Raw genomic sequence first — 18181 nt, forward strand, 5'->3', positions numbered from 1 at the left:
ATTCACATCCACAGACCACTTCTTATCTTTGCTGATTTGTTTATTGTAATATAGTGATGCATTCTTCAATGTAATAACCAAGTATTATGTTTCAGATACAGAGGGGTGCAATTTACTGCCATTTACTGATTTCCAAGGGAATTGCATAATGTCTGCAAATGAAGGGCTTAATCTAAATATGGTGAGTACTCTGCGTATGAAAAATCTTTTGTATTGCAATAGGTAAAGTAATTGTCTGATTGTTGGCTGATGTTGTAATTGCAGCAACTTTAAATGAAACAAATTTAAGATTATCCCATTATGACCAATGTAAAAGCTGTCGTTCGATTCTCTGGGACCTTCTTCATTAGGAAAAATAAAGCTTTAAAACATTATAGTTTCAGTTGCAAAACTGTACATTCCCATTGTTCTGTATTTATGAATTATGTTTAAAATAAAATACTGTTTAGAATATAAAAGAAACATGCTACTAATTTCCATTTAACTTTCAGTCACTGCTTCATTTACTAACCCTTCTGCTTGCTGACGCCCTCCTACTTGATGACTGTCTTTTGCTCCCTGTCTTTGTGCTGCTATTTCTGCTTCCCTGGCTCTCTCTGCCTTTCTGGCTTTTTGCCCCTTCCTGATTCTGTCCTGCTCCCTGACTCTTTCTCTTGTCAATTCCTCTCTTAGCCACCTTTCAAAGTGGGGAAAAGATGTAGAGGAGCTGCAACTGGGAGGGTTAGGTGAGAGGGAAGGAACCTGGCAGCAGGAGAGCTGGCAAGCCGAAGAGACCAACAAGTGGAAGAAGCCTATAAGCAAAAGGTTTACAGAAGGGGAGAGGATTTCAGAAGTGGGAGAAGGTATTGGAAAATGGAAAAGGGTCTTGGGAAGCAAATGATGGTTCATTGGGAGCAGGAAAGAGACTTGAGGAGCTGGAGAGTAGGAGAGAACATTGAGGATCAGGAGAGACTCATTTAAAATGGTGCCAAATGTGTCAATGCTATGCTAGTTCCAATGTGAAATGATCCTAAAGCAAAAATCCTGAAGCTAAATATACATACTAGCCCTTTTATATCCACAGCATTAAAGTAAAGCAACACTCTGTGGGAAGAATGGTAGTCCATGAAAAAATAAACAAATCATGCCTCACCTTTTTGAAGTGATACTATCTGTTTCCGTCCAGTGGAATGGTCTAACACTGACCTCAAATATCTCACATCATTGTCAAACAGGGAGCTAGTGGGCACATCTACAAACAAACGTGTTCCATGCAAATGCTTCACACTGTCCGTATATAATTAGCAACAACAGCAGGTTGCTTTGTATTACACTAAGTCATTGCCACAGGAGAGCAAACAGATAAACTTAGATACCCAAACAAGTAAAAAGCAAAATTTAATGTTGTGATGGTGGAGCTATTCACTGCCTTGAAAACTGGCAATATCCTGTTGTGGCAATTTCAAGAAGCCTTGTTTTGATTAATATATACTCGGGCAGATCTTCAGAAAGTGGTTCTGGCACACCTCTGGAGCAAGTGGGATTTGAATCAGGGCCTTCAGACCCAGAGGTAGGAACACTACCAGTGTAACACAAACACTTTCAGGCAATCTGCAATAAGCATATCTATTGCCTTCTTGCTTTGGTGAGTGTTGATTTGGTCATGCTTGCCTGATTATTTCTATAATTTCCAGTGTTACACAACTTGAACTTGCCTAATTCTGGCCAGCTTCTTTATGTTTGCCTTGTTTGGCAGTTTTATATGCTTTCTCTTTCAATTTATTACTATCTATGATTTCTGTTGCAAGCCATGGTTGAGCTACCTGTCCATTTTTTTCACCAGAATGAATGAATAATTGCTGTAGTTCATGAATACATTTTTAAATATTAGCCATTGCCTAACCACCTTTTCATCAGGTTCCCCAATCCATTGCCAAATTATTGCCTCCTAATTTCCTTTATTTAGATTCAGGACTCAGTTTCTTTACTCTCCATCTTAATGTCAAATTCTGTTATTTTTATGGTCACTATTCCCCAACCGATGTTGCATAATGCGATTCTTAATCCTTCCTCATTGCAAAATGCAATGGGATGGCATGGTGGCTCAGAGCTTAGCACTGTTGCCTCACAGCACCTTGGACTGGGGTTCAATTCCAGCCTTGGGTGACTGCCTGAGTGGCATTTGCACATTTTCCTTGTGTCTGCCTGGGTTTCCTCTGGGTGCTCTGGTTTCATCCCAGAGCCCAAACATGTGCATGTTAAGTGGATTGGCCATGCTAAATTGCCCATAGTGTCCAGGGATGTGCAGGCTAGGTGGGCTATCCATTGGAAATGCAGGGACAGGGTAGGTGGGATGCTTTTCAGTGGGGCAGTATGGGCTTGATGGGCTGAATGGTCTGCTTCCACACTATACCAATTCTTTAAAAAAAGCATTGTTTAGTCTAGGATTGGCTGTTTGCTAGTTGGTTTTTCAATGTCTTGATCTGAGAAAGTCTTCACATAAACATTCCAGAAAATCCTCTTTCACAGTATTCTTGATAGTTGGTGTTTCTAACCCACATAAAATGAAAGCCACCCATGATTACAGTTTACCCTTATATATATATCTCTAACCTCCTGTTTAATGGCTTCCCTTAAATCCTCTGCTGTTGTTTGGGGGCCTACAGACAATTCCCACCAATGTTTTCTGTTCCTTTGTGTTTCTTACCTTCACCTGTCCACTTTCTATTTCATAATTTTCCGAGCCAATATCCTTCCTTAATATTGCATTGATTTTATCTTTTACTCACAATGCTGCCCTGCTTCCTTTCCCTTTCCTAAATATTGCATTTTCTTGACGTTCTGTTTCTTCTTTCATATTGCAAATGAACCTCATACTGTGATAAAGATAGATTCAAACAATATTTGTATTATTATTTGGAGACAAAAATATTTGCAGAGCTATAGGGCTCTGTGTCATGGGACTCCCCTCTAATGGTCATATTTAGGCCTGTGGATTTTGGTTTGAATGCCATTCCACCACAAAGTTATTGTGCCTTTTGAATGACCAAGTCCTTGATTTTAAAGGGAACTTTGAATGAAACATGCACACTCTCTCATGCTACTGCACTACATGCATGCACAGGAACCCTTGGGCAGGCTATGAATGAGAGTTTGTCTGGAATTTGGCAAGTTCAGGATTTTTTAAGTGTGAGAATAATTGAATGGCTGGGTAAGGATAATTGAATGAGTGCTCAATAAGGCAAGAAGATAATACACAATAGTATACTATTAATCTATATAGACTTCAGTAAAGGCGTTTGACAAGGTTCCTCATAATAGACTAGTTAGCGATGTTAGATCACAGGGAGGAATAAGGGATAACTAGCCGTTTAGATACAGAACTGGCTCGAAGGTAGAATACAGAGGGTGGTGATGGAGGGTTGCTTTTCAGACTGGAGGCCTGTTACCAGTGGTGTGCTACAAAGATCAGTTTGGATCCGCTACTTTTTGTCATTTATATAAATGATTTGGATGTGAGCATAGGAGATAGAGTTAGTAAATTTGCAGATGACACCAAAACTGGAGGTGTAGTGGACAGTGAAGGAGGTTACCTCTGAGTACAACGGTACCTTGGTCAGATGGGCCGAGGAGTGGAAAATGGAGTTTAATTTAGATAAATGGGAAGTGCTGCATTTTGGAAAGGCAAATCAGGGCAGGACTTATACACTTAATCCTCGGGAGTGTTTCTGAACAAAGAGACTTGGGATACAGGTTCACAGTTCTTGAAAGTAGAGTTGCAGGCAGACAGGATAGTGAAGAAGTGCGCTGGTATGCTTGCCTTTATTGATCAGTGCATTAAGTATAAGAATTGGGAGGTCATGTTGAGGCTATACAGGACATTGGTCAGCCACTTTTGGAATACTGCATACAATTCTGGTCTCCCTGCTATAGGAAGGAAGTTGTGAAACTTGAACGATTTCAGAAACGATTTACAAGGATGTTGCTAGGTTTGGAGGGTTTAAGATATGGAGAGAGGCTGAGTTGGCTGGGGCTTTTTCCCTGGAACCACAGAAGCTGAGGGATTACCTTATGAGGGGCATGGATAGGTCTTTTTCCCAGGGTGGGAGCAAATCATGAGGGCATAGGTTTAAGGTGAGAGGGGAAAGATTTAAAAGGGACCTAAGTGGCAACCTTTTCACACTGAGGGTGGTGCATGTATGGAAGGAGCTGTTAGAGGAAGTAGTGGAGGCTGGTACAAATAGAACATTTAAAAGGCATCTGGATGGGCATATGAGTAGGAAGGGTTCAGAGGGATATTGGCCAAATGCTGGCAAATGGACTAGATTTATTTAGGATATCTAGTCAGTATGGGAGAGTTGGACTATAGGGTCTGTTTCTGTGCTGTACATTTCTATGACTCTATGACACTGTGGCAGCCGGCTGACAGGGTTTCCAACTCCACCAGTGGCAATTTTCTGTTGCTTTTTCTATGCATGTATAGAGCAGATGTCCTGCCTTGAAAAGGTGTTTGCCAATCAGAAAATGGTCAGTCTCCAGTACAAACAGTACCACTGAGTTCAGGAGGCCTGAGGATGAAGATTGCTACTTCCCCAGATATGAATGACTGGGCCAAGAACATCAGACTCAGTTATAGAGGCCTTTGTAAGCCAGTTGAAGTTTTTTTTTGAAGGGCTGCAAATCTCTCCTTGGCCACCAGCGGGTTTTATCATTGCACACAGGATGCCTGAGGAGGAGACATGACCATGGGTATACTTGCTAGGGTTTACTTTGCACACACTGCTGAGCCCCTGTCTGCCACAGGTTAATTACCAGTGTAGCATTTGAAGACTTTCAATAATGATCTTTGAGTAGACAATAATGGACCTCAATTGGCTCTGGGCAGGAAACTTCCAGGTTGGTCTTCCCACCCTGAACCTAATGAGAGGCTATAAGAAAGCTGAAGGGCACTTTCTCAGTCCATTATATGGCCCCACTCACCTCCCAGCTGTCTCCAGGTAGAGCATGAAATTCACCTAAATAACGATATTAATCTGTGGCCATAAACTGGATCAAGTAAATGGAATGAAGGGCCATCTTAAAGGAAGAGAACATTTAGTAAAATGTATCATAAATTGTTAGAAGTGAAAGCTTCTAAGTGTGTCATTAATGGTCTAAAAATGGACTATTGATGATTCAATTCCATCATCTGATTTAGTATCTGGGACTCACTCAAATGGGAATACTTCAAAAAAAAAGAATCAAAACACTGATTTAAACATGGCACAGTGATTATTTGATCAACACACATTCGTCAAATCTCATGAAACCAATTTGGATTTCACCAAAGACAGTCTGAACTGAAACTCACATTTTACTCAAGTTCTCTGAAACCAGTCAGCCAGGCCGTAAGGGGAAAGGTCATCATCATCAGCTCTTTGATTTACACCATTATGAGAATATACACATGTTGATATAAAATAGATTCTACAACTTACACAGAAATGGATCATATTTCAATTTCAAGACGTTTGTTGCCAAATCAAGAATTGGGATTGAGGATCAGAATCAAACACAGGTTGAGCAGGCTCTCTCTCTCTGTCTCTCAAGAATAAATGTTGATAGCACTGACTGGAAAGAAGGATCAGAGAACTTTAGAAATAACTTCAACATATGTTACTTGTAACAACATCCAAGAAACCAATCTATCTCCCTTGGTGTCAGGTTAAAACCTCATGCCTTAAGGACACCTAAATGACTCTAAACTGCATATATCCTTTTATCATCTTTTATGCTAGATACTCTTAACTTTGTACATGTGTGAATGTATACATATTTGTGTGTGTGGATGCGGGTGACTGGACAAAAGCCTTGATGTCACATCTTTATTACTTTTTCCTTGGGGAAGAAAGACAATAAATTTGCTCTTCTGGTAACCTTATGATTGGCTGTTTATTACCTACATTAAAAATGGGTAACTGGGGGGATCTATGATGGCTGCGATCTAGGAAGTTTGCATTGCAGAGCTCCACATCGCATTGCAAGTGGGACAAAGTACTAGCCAGCCCTACCCAGACCACCACGATATCCTGGGACTCTGGAAAAGTTGTGGAGTCCCAGGAGATGATCAGAGAGCAACTTACCTTGGTTTTCGCCATCCAGAGATGCCGAAGAAGAGAGGAGGTATATCCGAGGCCGGGCCCGTGGCCCAGGCTGGAGGGTCCTCAGACTTTATGTCCGACCAGGTCCTGGTGAAGGAGCTCACGAAATCTCGCAAGATGTTGGACAAGCAGCTAGAGGAGAGGCTGGTCCCGATCTCTATCATGCTGCAGAAGCATGAACAGCAGCTAGGACACCTGGAGAAAAGGACGGATGAGGTAGAACACAGAGTCACAGTGGTGGAAGCTGGTACCTGTTCCTCCAAGGATAGGATCCAGGTCCTGGACACGCAGGTCTGTAATTTGCTTGACAAGATTGATGACCTCAAGAACGGGCCAGAGAAAAAGATGTTCAGATCATCGGTCTGCCGGAAGGTAAGTGACCGGCCGAGGAATTTATTAAGGATTGGTTGCCAAAATTCCTTAACTTAGAGGCTGGAATGCGAGGCTTGAAGACTGAGAGGGTTCACCAGGTTATGACGCAGAGGGCAGATCTGGACAAATGTCCTCATCCTATCTTGGTGCAGTTTCTTCACTAAGGAAAGAATTGTGGAAGCTTCTAGAATCCAGGGGAAGGATCTGAAGGCCCTAGTTTACAAGGGCTCTAAGATCATGTTCTCCCAGCACTGATCCAGGAAAGAAAATCCTATGATGGTGTCAAGAGAAGACTGAGGGAGCTTGGGATCCAGTACTCTCTGAGGTATCCGGCATCGCTTCGGAACACCTTCGATGGATCTGTACATCTCTTTGACACATTGGAAAAGGCAAGAGACTTTGTGGACAAATTAACCCAATCTGAACAATTTAGTATGTATAAATAGTCATGCTGTTTGGGTATACCTCTGTTTTTTCCTTCATAAAAAGAGGAAGTCTGGTCTGGGCTTTCTTTTCCTATTTTTTTAATTGGTAATATCTGGTCTATATTATGTTCGGGGGCAGTTGGAATGTGAACATTCAATTTCTAAGTTATACCAAAGGATGGGTGGGGTACTTATCCTTTTTATTCAAAATTTCTTTGTTCACAGAGTTATTACAAGGTATATTTTCTTTCTTTCCTGCTTGTCTTTATGATACAACTCTAGCTAGGAGGAGGGAAAATGGTTGGGTTGGCTAGATGCCCACTTACGGGCAGTTTATGCCGGTTCAGGTATTTAAATGCCCTGGCTGCAGTATTGGCAGTGGGATGGAAAGTTGGATTCTGGGATATGTAGATGCCTTCTTTGGGCAGGGGGTGTGTTTCCCTATTCAGCACCACTGGCAGTTGCTTTGTTTTTTGGTTTTTGTTGTATATAATTTTTGATAGCTTTGTAGGTTTGTTAACTGTGATGGGTTTAGTTTATGTAGTTTTTATGTTGGATAGATTTTGCAACACTAAGGCTTGGGCGATTTCCTCCTCTCTGGAATCTAAATGTTACTCCAGAAGGTTATGGCTAATGACTTGATTAAATAGTGTACCTGGAATATCAAAGGGAGTCACTCACCAATCATGAGGAAGAAGTACTTTCAAGTCTTCAAAAAGAAAAGGTGGATATTGCTTTATTACAGGAGACACACTTGGATAATAGGGAGCATTTGAAACTACAGCAGAATGGTTTTGATTAGGTTTACTTTTCATCTTTTAATACCAAAAGTAGGGGAGTGGCTATATTGGTTAGAAGGAATCTCCCATTTAAGCTACTCGAGTGTGTTAAAGACACACACGGGAGGTTTGTAATCCTCAAAGCCCTGATAAATGGAGATGAATATGATGTTTAAAATGTTTACTGCCCTCCAGCCCATCTCCTCAAATTTCTGGTAGAAGTATTCTCTAAATTCATCAGTCTCGAGTCCCGAAATATCATTACAGGGAGAGATTGTCTTATGGATCCCACGGTAGACAAAGGCCCCCCCCCCGATACCTTCTGTATTTTACTAAATAATTAGTGGATCTGTGAGTAGAGTTAGGGTTGGTGGACATCTGGAGGAATCTTCACCCTACAGGCAGGGATTTTACGTTTTTTCCAACCCACACAGATGTCACACCAGGATTGATTTTTTTCTGACGCCTGTGGCAAGCCTTAAATTGGTGGCATCTTGTACGATTGGTAATATTACCATCTCCGATCATGCTCCAGTGTAACTGTTGGTTAAGATTAAGGAATCTATAGTGGGCCGGAGGCACTGGCAAATGGATCCTTTTATCCTTAAGGATAATAATTTTGTGGGGTACTTCTGTAAGAAATTTAGGGTGTTCTTAGACATTAACTCAGGCTCGGTTAGTAGCCCGTCCATCCTTTGGGGAACAGCCAAAGCCTATGCCGGGAGTTAGCTATTTCCTACTCTGACAGTAGGAGGTGGCAGAAGGGTGGGCAGCAGCGTCTCCTCGAAGCATGGTTGAAGGCAGCTGAAAAAGCTTACTTTGACAGGCCTTCATTGGCCAAGCTACAAAGTATTACGGCGCTGCGGTCTGCATTGAATTCTGTGCTCACGCTGACAGCAAAGAAGGAGCTTACTTTCGCAATACAAAGGTTAAATGAGCCTGGTGACAAACCGGCAAGTACCTAGCGTATCTCATCAGGAAAAGGAGTGCTCCTCAAGCCATTATGTCGGTTAGAGAAGGGTCTGGGAACCTAACATGTGATTCCAAAAAAGATTGATGTGACATTGCAGAGATTTTACTCTGAATTATACAAATCTGAGGGGTGTGAGGAGGGTGGGCCAAGATGGAGTCCTTCTTCAAGGATCTGGAGCTCCTGGGTGTGACCCCCGAACAAGAGTCTTTTCTCAATGCCCCCTTATAATAGCAAGAGATGCAGGAGTCTGTGAACCAGCTTCAGAGTGGAAAGGCACCCAGTCCTGATGGACTTCCCAGCGAATTCTATAAGGAATTTATAAACATATTGTCAGGGCCGATGCTCAACATGTTCAGTGACTCATGATCATCTCCTGCTATTTGTAAGAGAAGCTAATATTTTGCTTATTCTTAAAAAAGGGAAGGTCCCAGAGGACTGTGCTTTGTACAGGCTCATTTCACTCTTAAATGTGGACTTTAAAATCCTCTCTAAGACTCTTGCGTTAAGGCTAGAGACTATGTTACCTTCTATTGTTAAAGAGGACCAGACAGACTTCATAAAAGGCCGCAGATCCTCCAGTAATGTTAGGAGGCTGCTTAGTGTAATTCAAGCATGTCAACAATAGTCAATACAGGGATTGGTGATTTTTCTAGATGCTGAGAAGGCATTTGACCCAGTTGAGTTGCCGTATCTTTTTTGTAATCTGGAGTAGTTTGGCTTGGGTGAAGCCTTTATAAGATGGGTAAAGGTTCTCTACAGTGACCCTCTCACTGCAGTCATCAGCAATGGGGTACAATCAGGTAATTTTAGCATTTTTAGGGGGCAGCCGGCAGGACTGTCCCCTTTCACCATTGCTTTTTACATTGGTGATTGAAGCATTGGCGGAGGCCATTCGTGGGGATCCTAATATATCGGCTCCAGAAGTGGGGTCAAAATTACATAAGAACAATGTCCTCATTTCTTTTGTCAAATCCAGCAGTTTTGGTGCCTCACCTGATCCAATGCATCAGCTCATTTGGCACCTTTTTGGGGTAATTTTGTAAAATCAGAGGCTATGCTTGTGGGTGGTCTGAAGAAGGTGCTAGGTCTTGAGTGTGAATCTTGATTCCCATTTAGGTAATCACAGGGGTTTTTATGTGTTTGGGCATATTCGTCACTCCAGTTCTTGATCGGTTGTTTAAAGCTAATTTCGTTCAATTATTCGACAAAATCAAAGAAGACCTTCAAAGATGGGAGGCGCTTCCAGTCTCATGGTTAGGTTGGATAGAGCTTTTTAAGATGAATATTGTCCCCCGTTTGTTGTACCCTATAAAGATGCTCCCCCTGATTTTCAATTAGCAAACGTTCAGGAGACTGAACAGCTGGTTCAGCTCTTTCATTTGGCATCGTAAGCAGCCCCTTTTTAATTTGGTACACTGCAATTGCCTCACAGACTGAGGGGAGTGGATATCCCAGACATTAAAAGCTATCAACTAAGCTGGCTTTTATCTTTTGTGAGTGATTGGGCTTGTGGGAACCCTCTTTCAATATGGTAAGATATTGAAACCTCTCAGGCAAGGTGCCCCCTTACTAGCTTGCTGGTTTTGGACAAAATGAGGACAGTTAACTTATGGGTTATGGCAATATTGCCTTCCCTCTGCCAAATTGTTAAAGTATGGAGGAGAATTCGGCAGAGGGAAGGCAATATTGGCAAAATAATTTTTTTTCCCTGTAGTGGGTATGCTGGGTTTTCAACCAGGGATGATGGATTCAAGGTTCAAACATTGGGCATCTAGGGGTGTGTCTTGCATGGGTGATTTATTTGAGGGAGACATAATGATGTCCTTTGATCAGTAAGTACGGAAATACAAGCTTTCTAACAGGGACTTCTTTCCTTTTTTCAAATTAGGGATTGTATTCAAAAAAAGACTACACTTTTGACTGATCCCTACAAATCCGACAGAGAGGAGGGTGTTCAGTGCTAAGAGTACACTTTCTGTCAGCACTTTATATCATCAATTGGAGTGTGCCCCCTCAGATGAGTTTAATTCACTCTGCAGGGGGTGGGAGAGAGAGCTAGGCATTGAGGTCTCTTCAGAGGCATGGGAAGATATTTGGGAATAAGCAAGAAAGCTGTCAATTTGTAATAGGACTCATGCTTTACAGTTGAAGATTCTCCATAGGGTCCACTTGGCTCCGGATCATTTGTCAACATGCCCCAAGTGCAAGGTCTGTATGGGCACTCTTATCCCTTGTCTCTGGCCCTGTGACAGGCTTCAAACAAACTGGAAAAACTGTGGCGGGTGCAATGGAGGGGATTTTGGGTGTAAGGGTGGAGAAGGACCTGATCTCTCTTCTTCTTGGCCTGCCAAGTGTGTTCCTGTAGATGCGCATAAGAAAGATCTTTCCAACATCCTCACTTTCTGCACAAAAAAGAATATCTTGTTCGGTTGGGATCCGTAAATCCCCCAGGCCTGTCGAGTTGGTGGACTATTGTTATGGAGCACATCCCCTTGGATTTTCTCAGATGTATAGTACACCACAAAACTGAGAATTTCTATAAGACATAGCGGCTCTTTTTGGAATACCTGGACACAGAGTTGTCTGCCACAATAATAAGGGCTTTTATATAGCCGTAATGATTGTGCTTTACGAGTGCAATATCCAGAGGGGGGAACTACGAATGTATGAATAGGTGAAAATTAATGCCCTTGATATTCGAGAGTTGGTGTTTTGTTTGGCTGAGCTGTATTGTTATTATTTATTAGGGTGTTGTTAGTTATTATTTATTTAGTTAAGTAGTTGTTTTTTTTTAATATACATATATATTTGTACATGAGGGCAGTTTGAGTTTTTTACATTTTTTTTGGGTGCTCTTTCTTTGTATTGTTTTGAATTGTATTGTTTTGTATTAATTGTAATATTAAAAAAATCTATTTTTCAATAAAATATTTTTAAAAAAGGTAACTACATTTTACTAGAGAAAGGAATGGCCTCATTATTCAATCAAATTTAATCTTGTTGTTACCAACTGAGGAGGTTGAAAAGAAGGGTGCCAGTTCAACCCATCTCACCTGGTTGTAACGATGGGAGGTAATCTCACACCTCGGATTTAGGGAACAGGAGGTCTCGAGGGGATTTGAGGAGTTCTTTTTATCCCATTAATGGGTAAGTATCTGGAACCCATACTGATGGAGATGGAAACCCACAAGACATCTAACAAATAATTAGATGAACACTTGAAGTGCCATAGCAGGCTAAGTGTGGATAGTCAGATTAGGAGAAATAGGTGCTTGATGAGCAGCACAGACATGATGGGCCAAAGGGCCTCTTCCTGTTGTTTCAAAATTCCAGGCCTATATGATTCTATGATGCTAGTGAATGAACGGTTAAATTATTAACCAATTAAATTCAACCATTGAGAAAGAAACAGAAAAATGAAGAAGGAGTTGGCTGAATTAGAATGAAATCAAGTACAGAAAGAGAAATAATGGGAGGGACAGGCATGAAAAGCAGGAAATCAAAATTCAAATTTTAAAATTTATAAGTTTACTATCTGAGAATACAAACAGGAGGAGCTCTTGCGGTTCAGTGCATAGTGTGCTTTCTTCTTATCCAGAAGCACTTGTTTCGAGTCCCATCCCAAGACTTGCTGATTACAGAAGGTGTGTTCATAAAATCTTCAAGCAAGTTAATTGACAACCTACAAGTCCCTCCTGTGGGTTGTAAGAGCAGGAGAGACTCCTGACCAGCTACATTTGATGTGGAGTGCTGTCCCTTAAACTACAGCTAGCAACCCTTAGGAAGAAACTTGAGCTACAGTAAGCACGTGGTTTGTCTCCATCCAGTATCTCTAGACACTGAAAGCTGTCTTAAAAATGAACACAAAAAAGAGTTTTGAGATCAATTTGTGGTAATTTGCAACTCATGGATTGTCCCTTCTTCTCTGAGGTACTACACGATTAGCACGTGTGCATTAAACTTGCTTTCACTTTGCTACCAAATTCTTAGGTAATATGTTTGAATACAGTTGGTTTAGTTTGCATCTCAATTGTTTTGTTTATTTACAAGAAAACTAGGAAAGAGGTAATTCAACCCATTGTATATGACATTAACTCTCCTAGTGTGATCTAAAACAGTACATCACATCAGATGTGCTGGCATGTTTCACCATGGTGTTTTGTAAACACAACTTTTTCCTCTTTGTTTAAACAGAAGCTTCCCGGCCAGCAGTGTAATACCACAGACAGTACTGATGACAGCTATGTTCCTATGAATCCAGGATCATCTCCAATAACGCCTGCAGCTGACTGCACATCAGATGGGTACATTCCCATGAGTCCAGCATGTACAAACCTGGTCTTGCCATCAGTTGTCACAGGCAATCTGCCATTGCCTACACTTTCCACAGACATTGAACCTCCTCCAGTTAACAGGAACCTCAAGCCTCGAGTCAGAAAGAGTAAGGATAACATTTGATATACTCATTTTATACCTATGTTTCAAATGGTATAAGGTTTTGGCCTTATTAGTTTATTGAGATTGTACTCTGAGAATGAAGAGCACTTATAATATTTTCCTACCAATATCTAAGAGAAACTTATACATTAATGTGGAGTACAGAATTAGACAGGAAACACTTTTGAAATAGTGAGATTAAGGCTGCTTTCAAAGGTCCCAATATTTGCACATCATTTCAAGTTTAGAATGGTATATTTATGAAATAATTCATTTAGACATCTTTAATTTCTCATACAATTTTTATAGCATTGCAAATTGGTTAAAAGCAAAATCCTGCAGATGTAGTAACAATGGGCTTGTAAGTGCAAATGTCCAAGTAATTTTGTTTGCAATAAGATAAACTCTTATAATTTGCTTGCCTATGAGTATTAATTGAGAGGGATGGATTTTAGTTAAAGCCACAAATGTATTGTTGATCCTAAGAGTGTAAAGTCCTTTTTTAGCGATAAATTGGTATTCGAAATCAGAGTTTCTCAACCTCTGATTTGATGTCCTAGTTAGTTATTTATGTTATGCCTGGCACATTAAATTTTCAAACGTTTGGAAAAGGAGGAAGATTGATGCTGAGGGATAGGAGACAGAATTCATCAATGTAGTTCTAGCCAAGAGACAGTGACTAATAGGAAAACAGAGGATGTTGGCTATTAATGGTAGAATAATAAACCAAAGTTCATTGGTAACTGAGATAATTTCTCTGATTAAGAGAGCTAGTACAGGAATGGCGTGAAGCTGTTCCTCTGACAGCCCCAGATTTCTCTTTAGTTTCTCAAATGGAGGTGTTCCATCTCACTTCTGGAAAACCACACATATTAAAAATAAAAATAGAAAATGTAATATCCTGTATTACGTACTGGAAATAAAAATAGAACAGGGAAAGAAATTGTGGTGGGAAACTTGATTGGAGTTTTAAAACTAAACCTGAAGGTGCCAGATATGAGCAGCTGGCAAATGGAAAAAAAAAGACAGGTGTAGAGCTGTTGCTTAGATTATTTCATGAAATTGCTTGTTCGTTGTTGACTTAATTGATGTGAGATGTTATATTTTGGGACTTGAAAGATTTTCTTTTCTTCTGTTCAACTCCAACTGTATGTTAAATGAAGGGCAATGCTTTATTAACTGTACTTGATCGTCTGCCTCAATTTCAATCCTACTGCTACTTTTACAAATACAATTGAACAACTTATTAGTAGAAGTGTCATTAAGAGGATTGAATCCATTATAACCTACATTCCTGACTGCTGCCAATTTACAAACTAAGGTTCATTCACCCTTCATAATGACTTCAGTCTAACTTTTTAATTTCTATGACCGCACACTTTGGTGGCTTCTATGATTAATAATATGTCTGAATCAGCCAAATCAGGCCCATATTTCTGCTGTGGCCTTACACTCATTAGTTATAGGTTGGAACTGTGCTCAAAGATGTTTCATCTGAGCATTTTACAAGGAATGTAAATTGCAATCTAATCTCACTGAGCTAGTAAATTGTGTCTTCATTTAAATATTAAACTAGTGGGGATACCATGTGGCGGGATTACATCTATTTCAAGCATGCACTGGGACTCCTGATGATTTACAGCTTGAAATTTACTTGCATTTCTCAACCTTCTACCAAAGAGTTTACTTCTAACTGGTATTGAATGCCAAGTTCATACTCATGCCATCCCTAAACCCTCATTCATATGGAGTATTGTGTTCAATTTTGGGCTCTATATCTCTAAAAATATCTATATTTTGGGCAGGATGTACTGGCCTTGGAGCGTGTTACAGAGGAGGTTCATGAGAATGGTCCCAGAAATGAAAATCTTAACGTATGAGGGACGTTTGAGAACTCTGGGTCAGGACTTGATGGAGTTTAAAAGAATAATGGTGGATCTAATTGAAACTTACAGAATATTGAATGGCTTGGACAAAGTGGATGGTGTCATAAGGATGTACAGCATGGAAACAGATCCTTCAGTCAAACTCATCCATGCTAACCAGATATCCTAAGTTAACTTAGTCCCATTTACCAGCACTTGGCCCACACCCCTCTAAATCCTCCCTATTCATTTACCCATCCAGATGCCTTTTAAATGTTTTAATTGTACCAGCCACCACCACTGCCTCTGGCAGTTCATTCCGTACATGCATCATCCTTTAAGTGAAAAAGTTGCCCCTTAGATCCCTTTTAAATCTTTCCTCTTCCATCCTAAATCTATGCCATCTAGTTCTGGACTCCCTCACCCAGGGAAAGGACCTTGTCTATTTACCCTATCCATGCCCCTTATGATTTTATAAGCCTCTATATGGTCACCCCTCAGCCTCCGATGCTCCAGGGAAAACAGCCCCAGCCTATTCTGCCTCTACCTCAAACCCTCCAATCCTGGCAAAATCCTTTTAAATCTTTTCTGAACCCTTTCAACTTTCATAACATCCTTCCTATAGAAGGGAAACCAGAATTGTACAGAACATTGGGAAGATGTTTCCATTATTAGGAGACACTAGGACCTGAAGGCACAGCCTTAGAGTAAAGGGAAAATCTTTTAAAATGGAGATAAAGAGAAACTTTTTCAGCCAGAGAGTGGTGATTCTATGGAATTCACTGCCACAGAAGGCTGTGGAGGGCAGGTCATTGAGTATATTTAAGACTGAGATAGATAGATTCTTGATTGAATGGGGGTTCAAGTGTTACTGGGAGAAGGTGGGAGAATGGAGTAGTGAAACTTATCAGCCATGATCAAATGGTGGAGCAGACTCGATGGGCTGAATGGGCTAACTTCTGCTCCTCTGTGTTATGGTCTTATGGACTTATATCCTTGTTACTTCTAGATTTGATGATTCCCACACGCTCCTGAATGATAACTGCACATTACACCCTGTAGATTTGATTGACCTTCAGTAACTCCCAATCAAACAAAATTTTGAGTTTAAAATTATCATCCTTGCTTTCAAATATCTCCATGTCTCTGTAAATTACTCCAGCTATACAACCCATCAAGAGATCTGCACTGTAATTCTGGTTTCTTGCACAATCCAATTTTAACCACTTGACCATTGACAACTGTGACTACAGTTGCCTAGATCCCAAGTTCTGGAGTTCCCTCCAAACACCTCTCTACCTCAGTCTCCTCCTTTAAGACTGTCCTTAAAATCTACCTGTTTGATCAAGTCTTAAGTCATCTGACCTAATTCTCCTTATAAGATAAACTAAAGTACTGCTGGTGCTAGAAATCTAAAACAAACTCAGAAATTGCTGGAGAAAGTTAACCGGTCTCAGGTGTACCCTAGAATTCTGTGGGAATCTAGGGAAGTGATTGCTGGACCCCTTGCTGAGATATTTGTATCATCTGTAGTCACAGGTGAGGTGCCGGAAGACTGGAGGTTGGTTAACGTGGTGCCACTATTTAAGAAAGGTGGTAAGGACAAGCCAGGGAACTATAGACCAGTGAGCCGGACGTCGGTGGTGGGCAAGTTGTTGGAGGAAATCCTGAGGGACAGGATGTACATGTATTTGGAAAGGCAAGGACTGATTAGGGATAATCAACATGGCTTTGTGCATGTGAAATCATGTCTTTCAAACTTGATTGAGTTTTTTGAAGAAGTAACAAAGAGGATTGATGAGGGCAGAGAGGTAGATGTGATCTATATGGACTTCAGTAAGGCGTTCGACAAGGTTCCCTGTGGGAGACTGGTTAGCAAGGTTAGATCTCACGGAATACAGAGAGAAGTAGCCATTTGGAGAGAGAACTGGCTCAGATGTAGAAGATAGATAGTGGTGGTGTAGGGTTTTTTCTCAGATTGGGAGCCTATGACCAGTGGAGTGCCACAAGGATCGGTGCTGGGTCCACTACTTTTCGTCATTTATATAAATGATTTGGATGTGAATAAAAGAGGTATAGTTAGTAAGTTTGCAGATGACACCAAAATTGGAGGTGTAGTGGACAACAAAGAAGGTTATCTCAGATTACAACAGGATCTTTATCAAATGGGCCAATGGGCTGAAGAATGGCAGATAGAGTTTAATTCAGATAAATGTGAGGTGCTGCATTTTGGGAAAACAAATCTTAGCATGACCTAATGGTAAGGTCCTAGGGAGTGTTGTTGAACAAAGAGACCTTGGAGTGCAGGTTCATAGCTCCTTGAACGTGGAGTCGCAGGTAAATAGGATAGTGAACAAGGCATTTGGTATGCTTTCCTTTATTGGTCAGAGTATTGAGTACAGGAGTTGGGAAGTCATGTTGCGGCTGTACAGGACATTGGTGAGGCCACTTTTGGAATATTGCGTGCAATTCTGGTCTCCTTCCTATCAGAAGGATTTGTGAAACTTAAAAGGGTACAGAAAAGAACTACAAGGATGTTGCCAGGGTTGGAGGATTTGACTATTGGGAGAGGTTGAATGGGTTGAAGCTGTTTTCCTTGGAATGTCGGAGGCTGAGAGGTGACCTTATAGAGCTTTATAAAATCATGAGGGGCATGGATAGGCTAAATAGACAAAGTCTTTTCCCTGGGGTGGGGGAGTCCAAAACTAGACAGGTATAGACTTAGGATGAGAGGTGAGAGATATATAAGAGACCTAAGGGGAAACGGTTTCACACAAAGGGTGGTACGTGTATGGAATGAGCTGCCTGAGGAAGTGGTGGAGGCTAGTACAATTGCAACATTTAAAAGGCATCTGGATGGGTATATGAATCGGAAGGGTTTGGAGGGATTTGGGCCGGTTGCTGGCAGGTGGGACTAGTTTGTGTTGGGATATCTGGTCGGCATGGATGAGTTGGATCGAAGGGTCTGTTTCTGTGTTGTACATCTCTATGACTCTATGAGATTGGGTAGCATTTGTGGAAAGAAAGCAGAGTTACCATTTTGAGTGACCCTTCTGGACTCAAAATGTTAACTCTGCTAATTCTTTTTATGTTGCTCGCTGTTATACTACTTCACAGGAGCACATAAATTCCTGTGAAACTCCTTGACATGTTTCATTATGTTAAAGGTATGATATGTGTAATTTGTAGGTAAGACAGAGACTGAGAGTGG

The 18181-nt window shown here is 40.9% G+C and overlaps 1 protein-coding gene across 4 annotated transcripts in view; it reads left to right on the forward strand.

The window, feature by feature from the left end:
• The window catches only part of gab3 (GRB2 associated binding protein 3), a 146196-nt gene that overhangs the window by 108558 nt on the left and 19457 nt on the right, over window positions 1–18181 (forward strand). For 3 of the 4 annotated variants that reach the window (XR_006313792.2, XM_043704854.2, XM_043704856.2), the window contains exons 5-6: window positions 96–181; window positions 12863–13109. Coding sequence is in view for 3 of the 4 variants with exons in the window: in XM_043704854.2 (XP_043560789.1) it covers window positions 96–181; window positions 12863–13109 (333 nt within the window). In the remaining variant the exon portion in view is untranslated. The remainder of the gene's footprint in view (window positions 1–95; window positions 182–12862; window positions 13110–18181) is intronic. The other variant, XM_043704857.2, reaches the window with a different exon arrangement.

The sequence above is a fragment of the Chiloscyllium plagiosum genome, unplaced genomic scaffold, assembly GCF_037043375.1.
Source record: "Chiloscyllium plagiosum isolate Xiang-an unplaced genomic scaffold, Cpla_swu_hap1 HiC_scaffold_11, whole genome shotgun sequence".
Lineage (NCBI taxonomy): Eukaryota > Metazoa > Chordata > Chondrichthyes > Orectolobiformes > Hemiscylliidae > Chiloscyllium > Chiloscyllium plagiosum.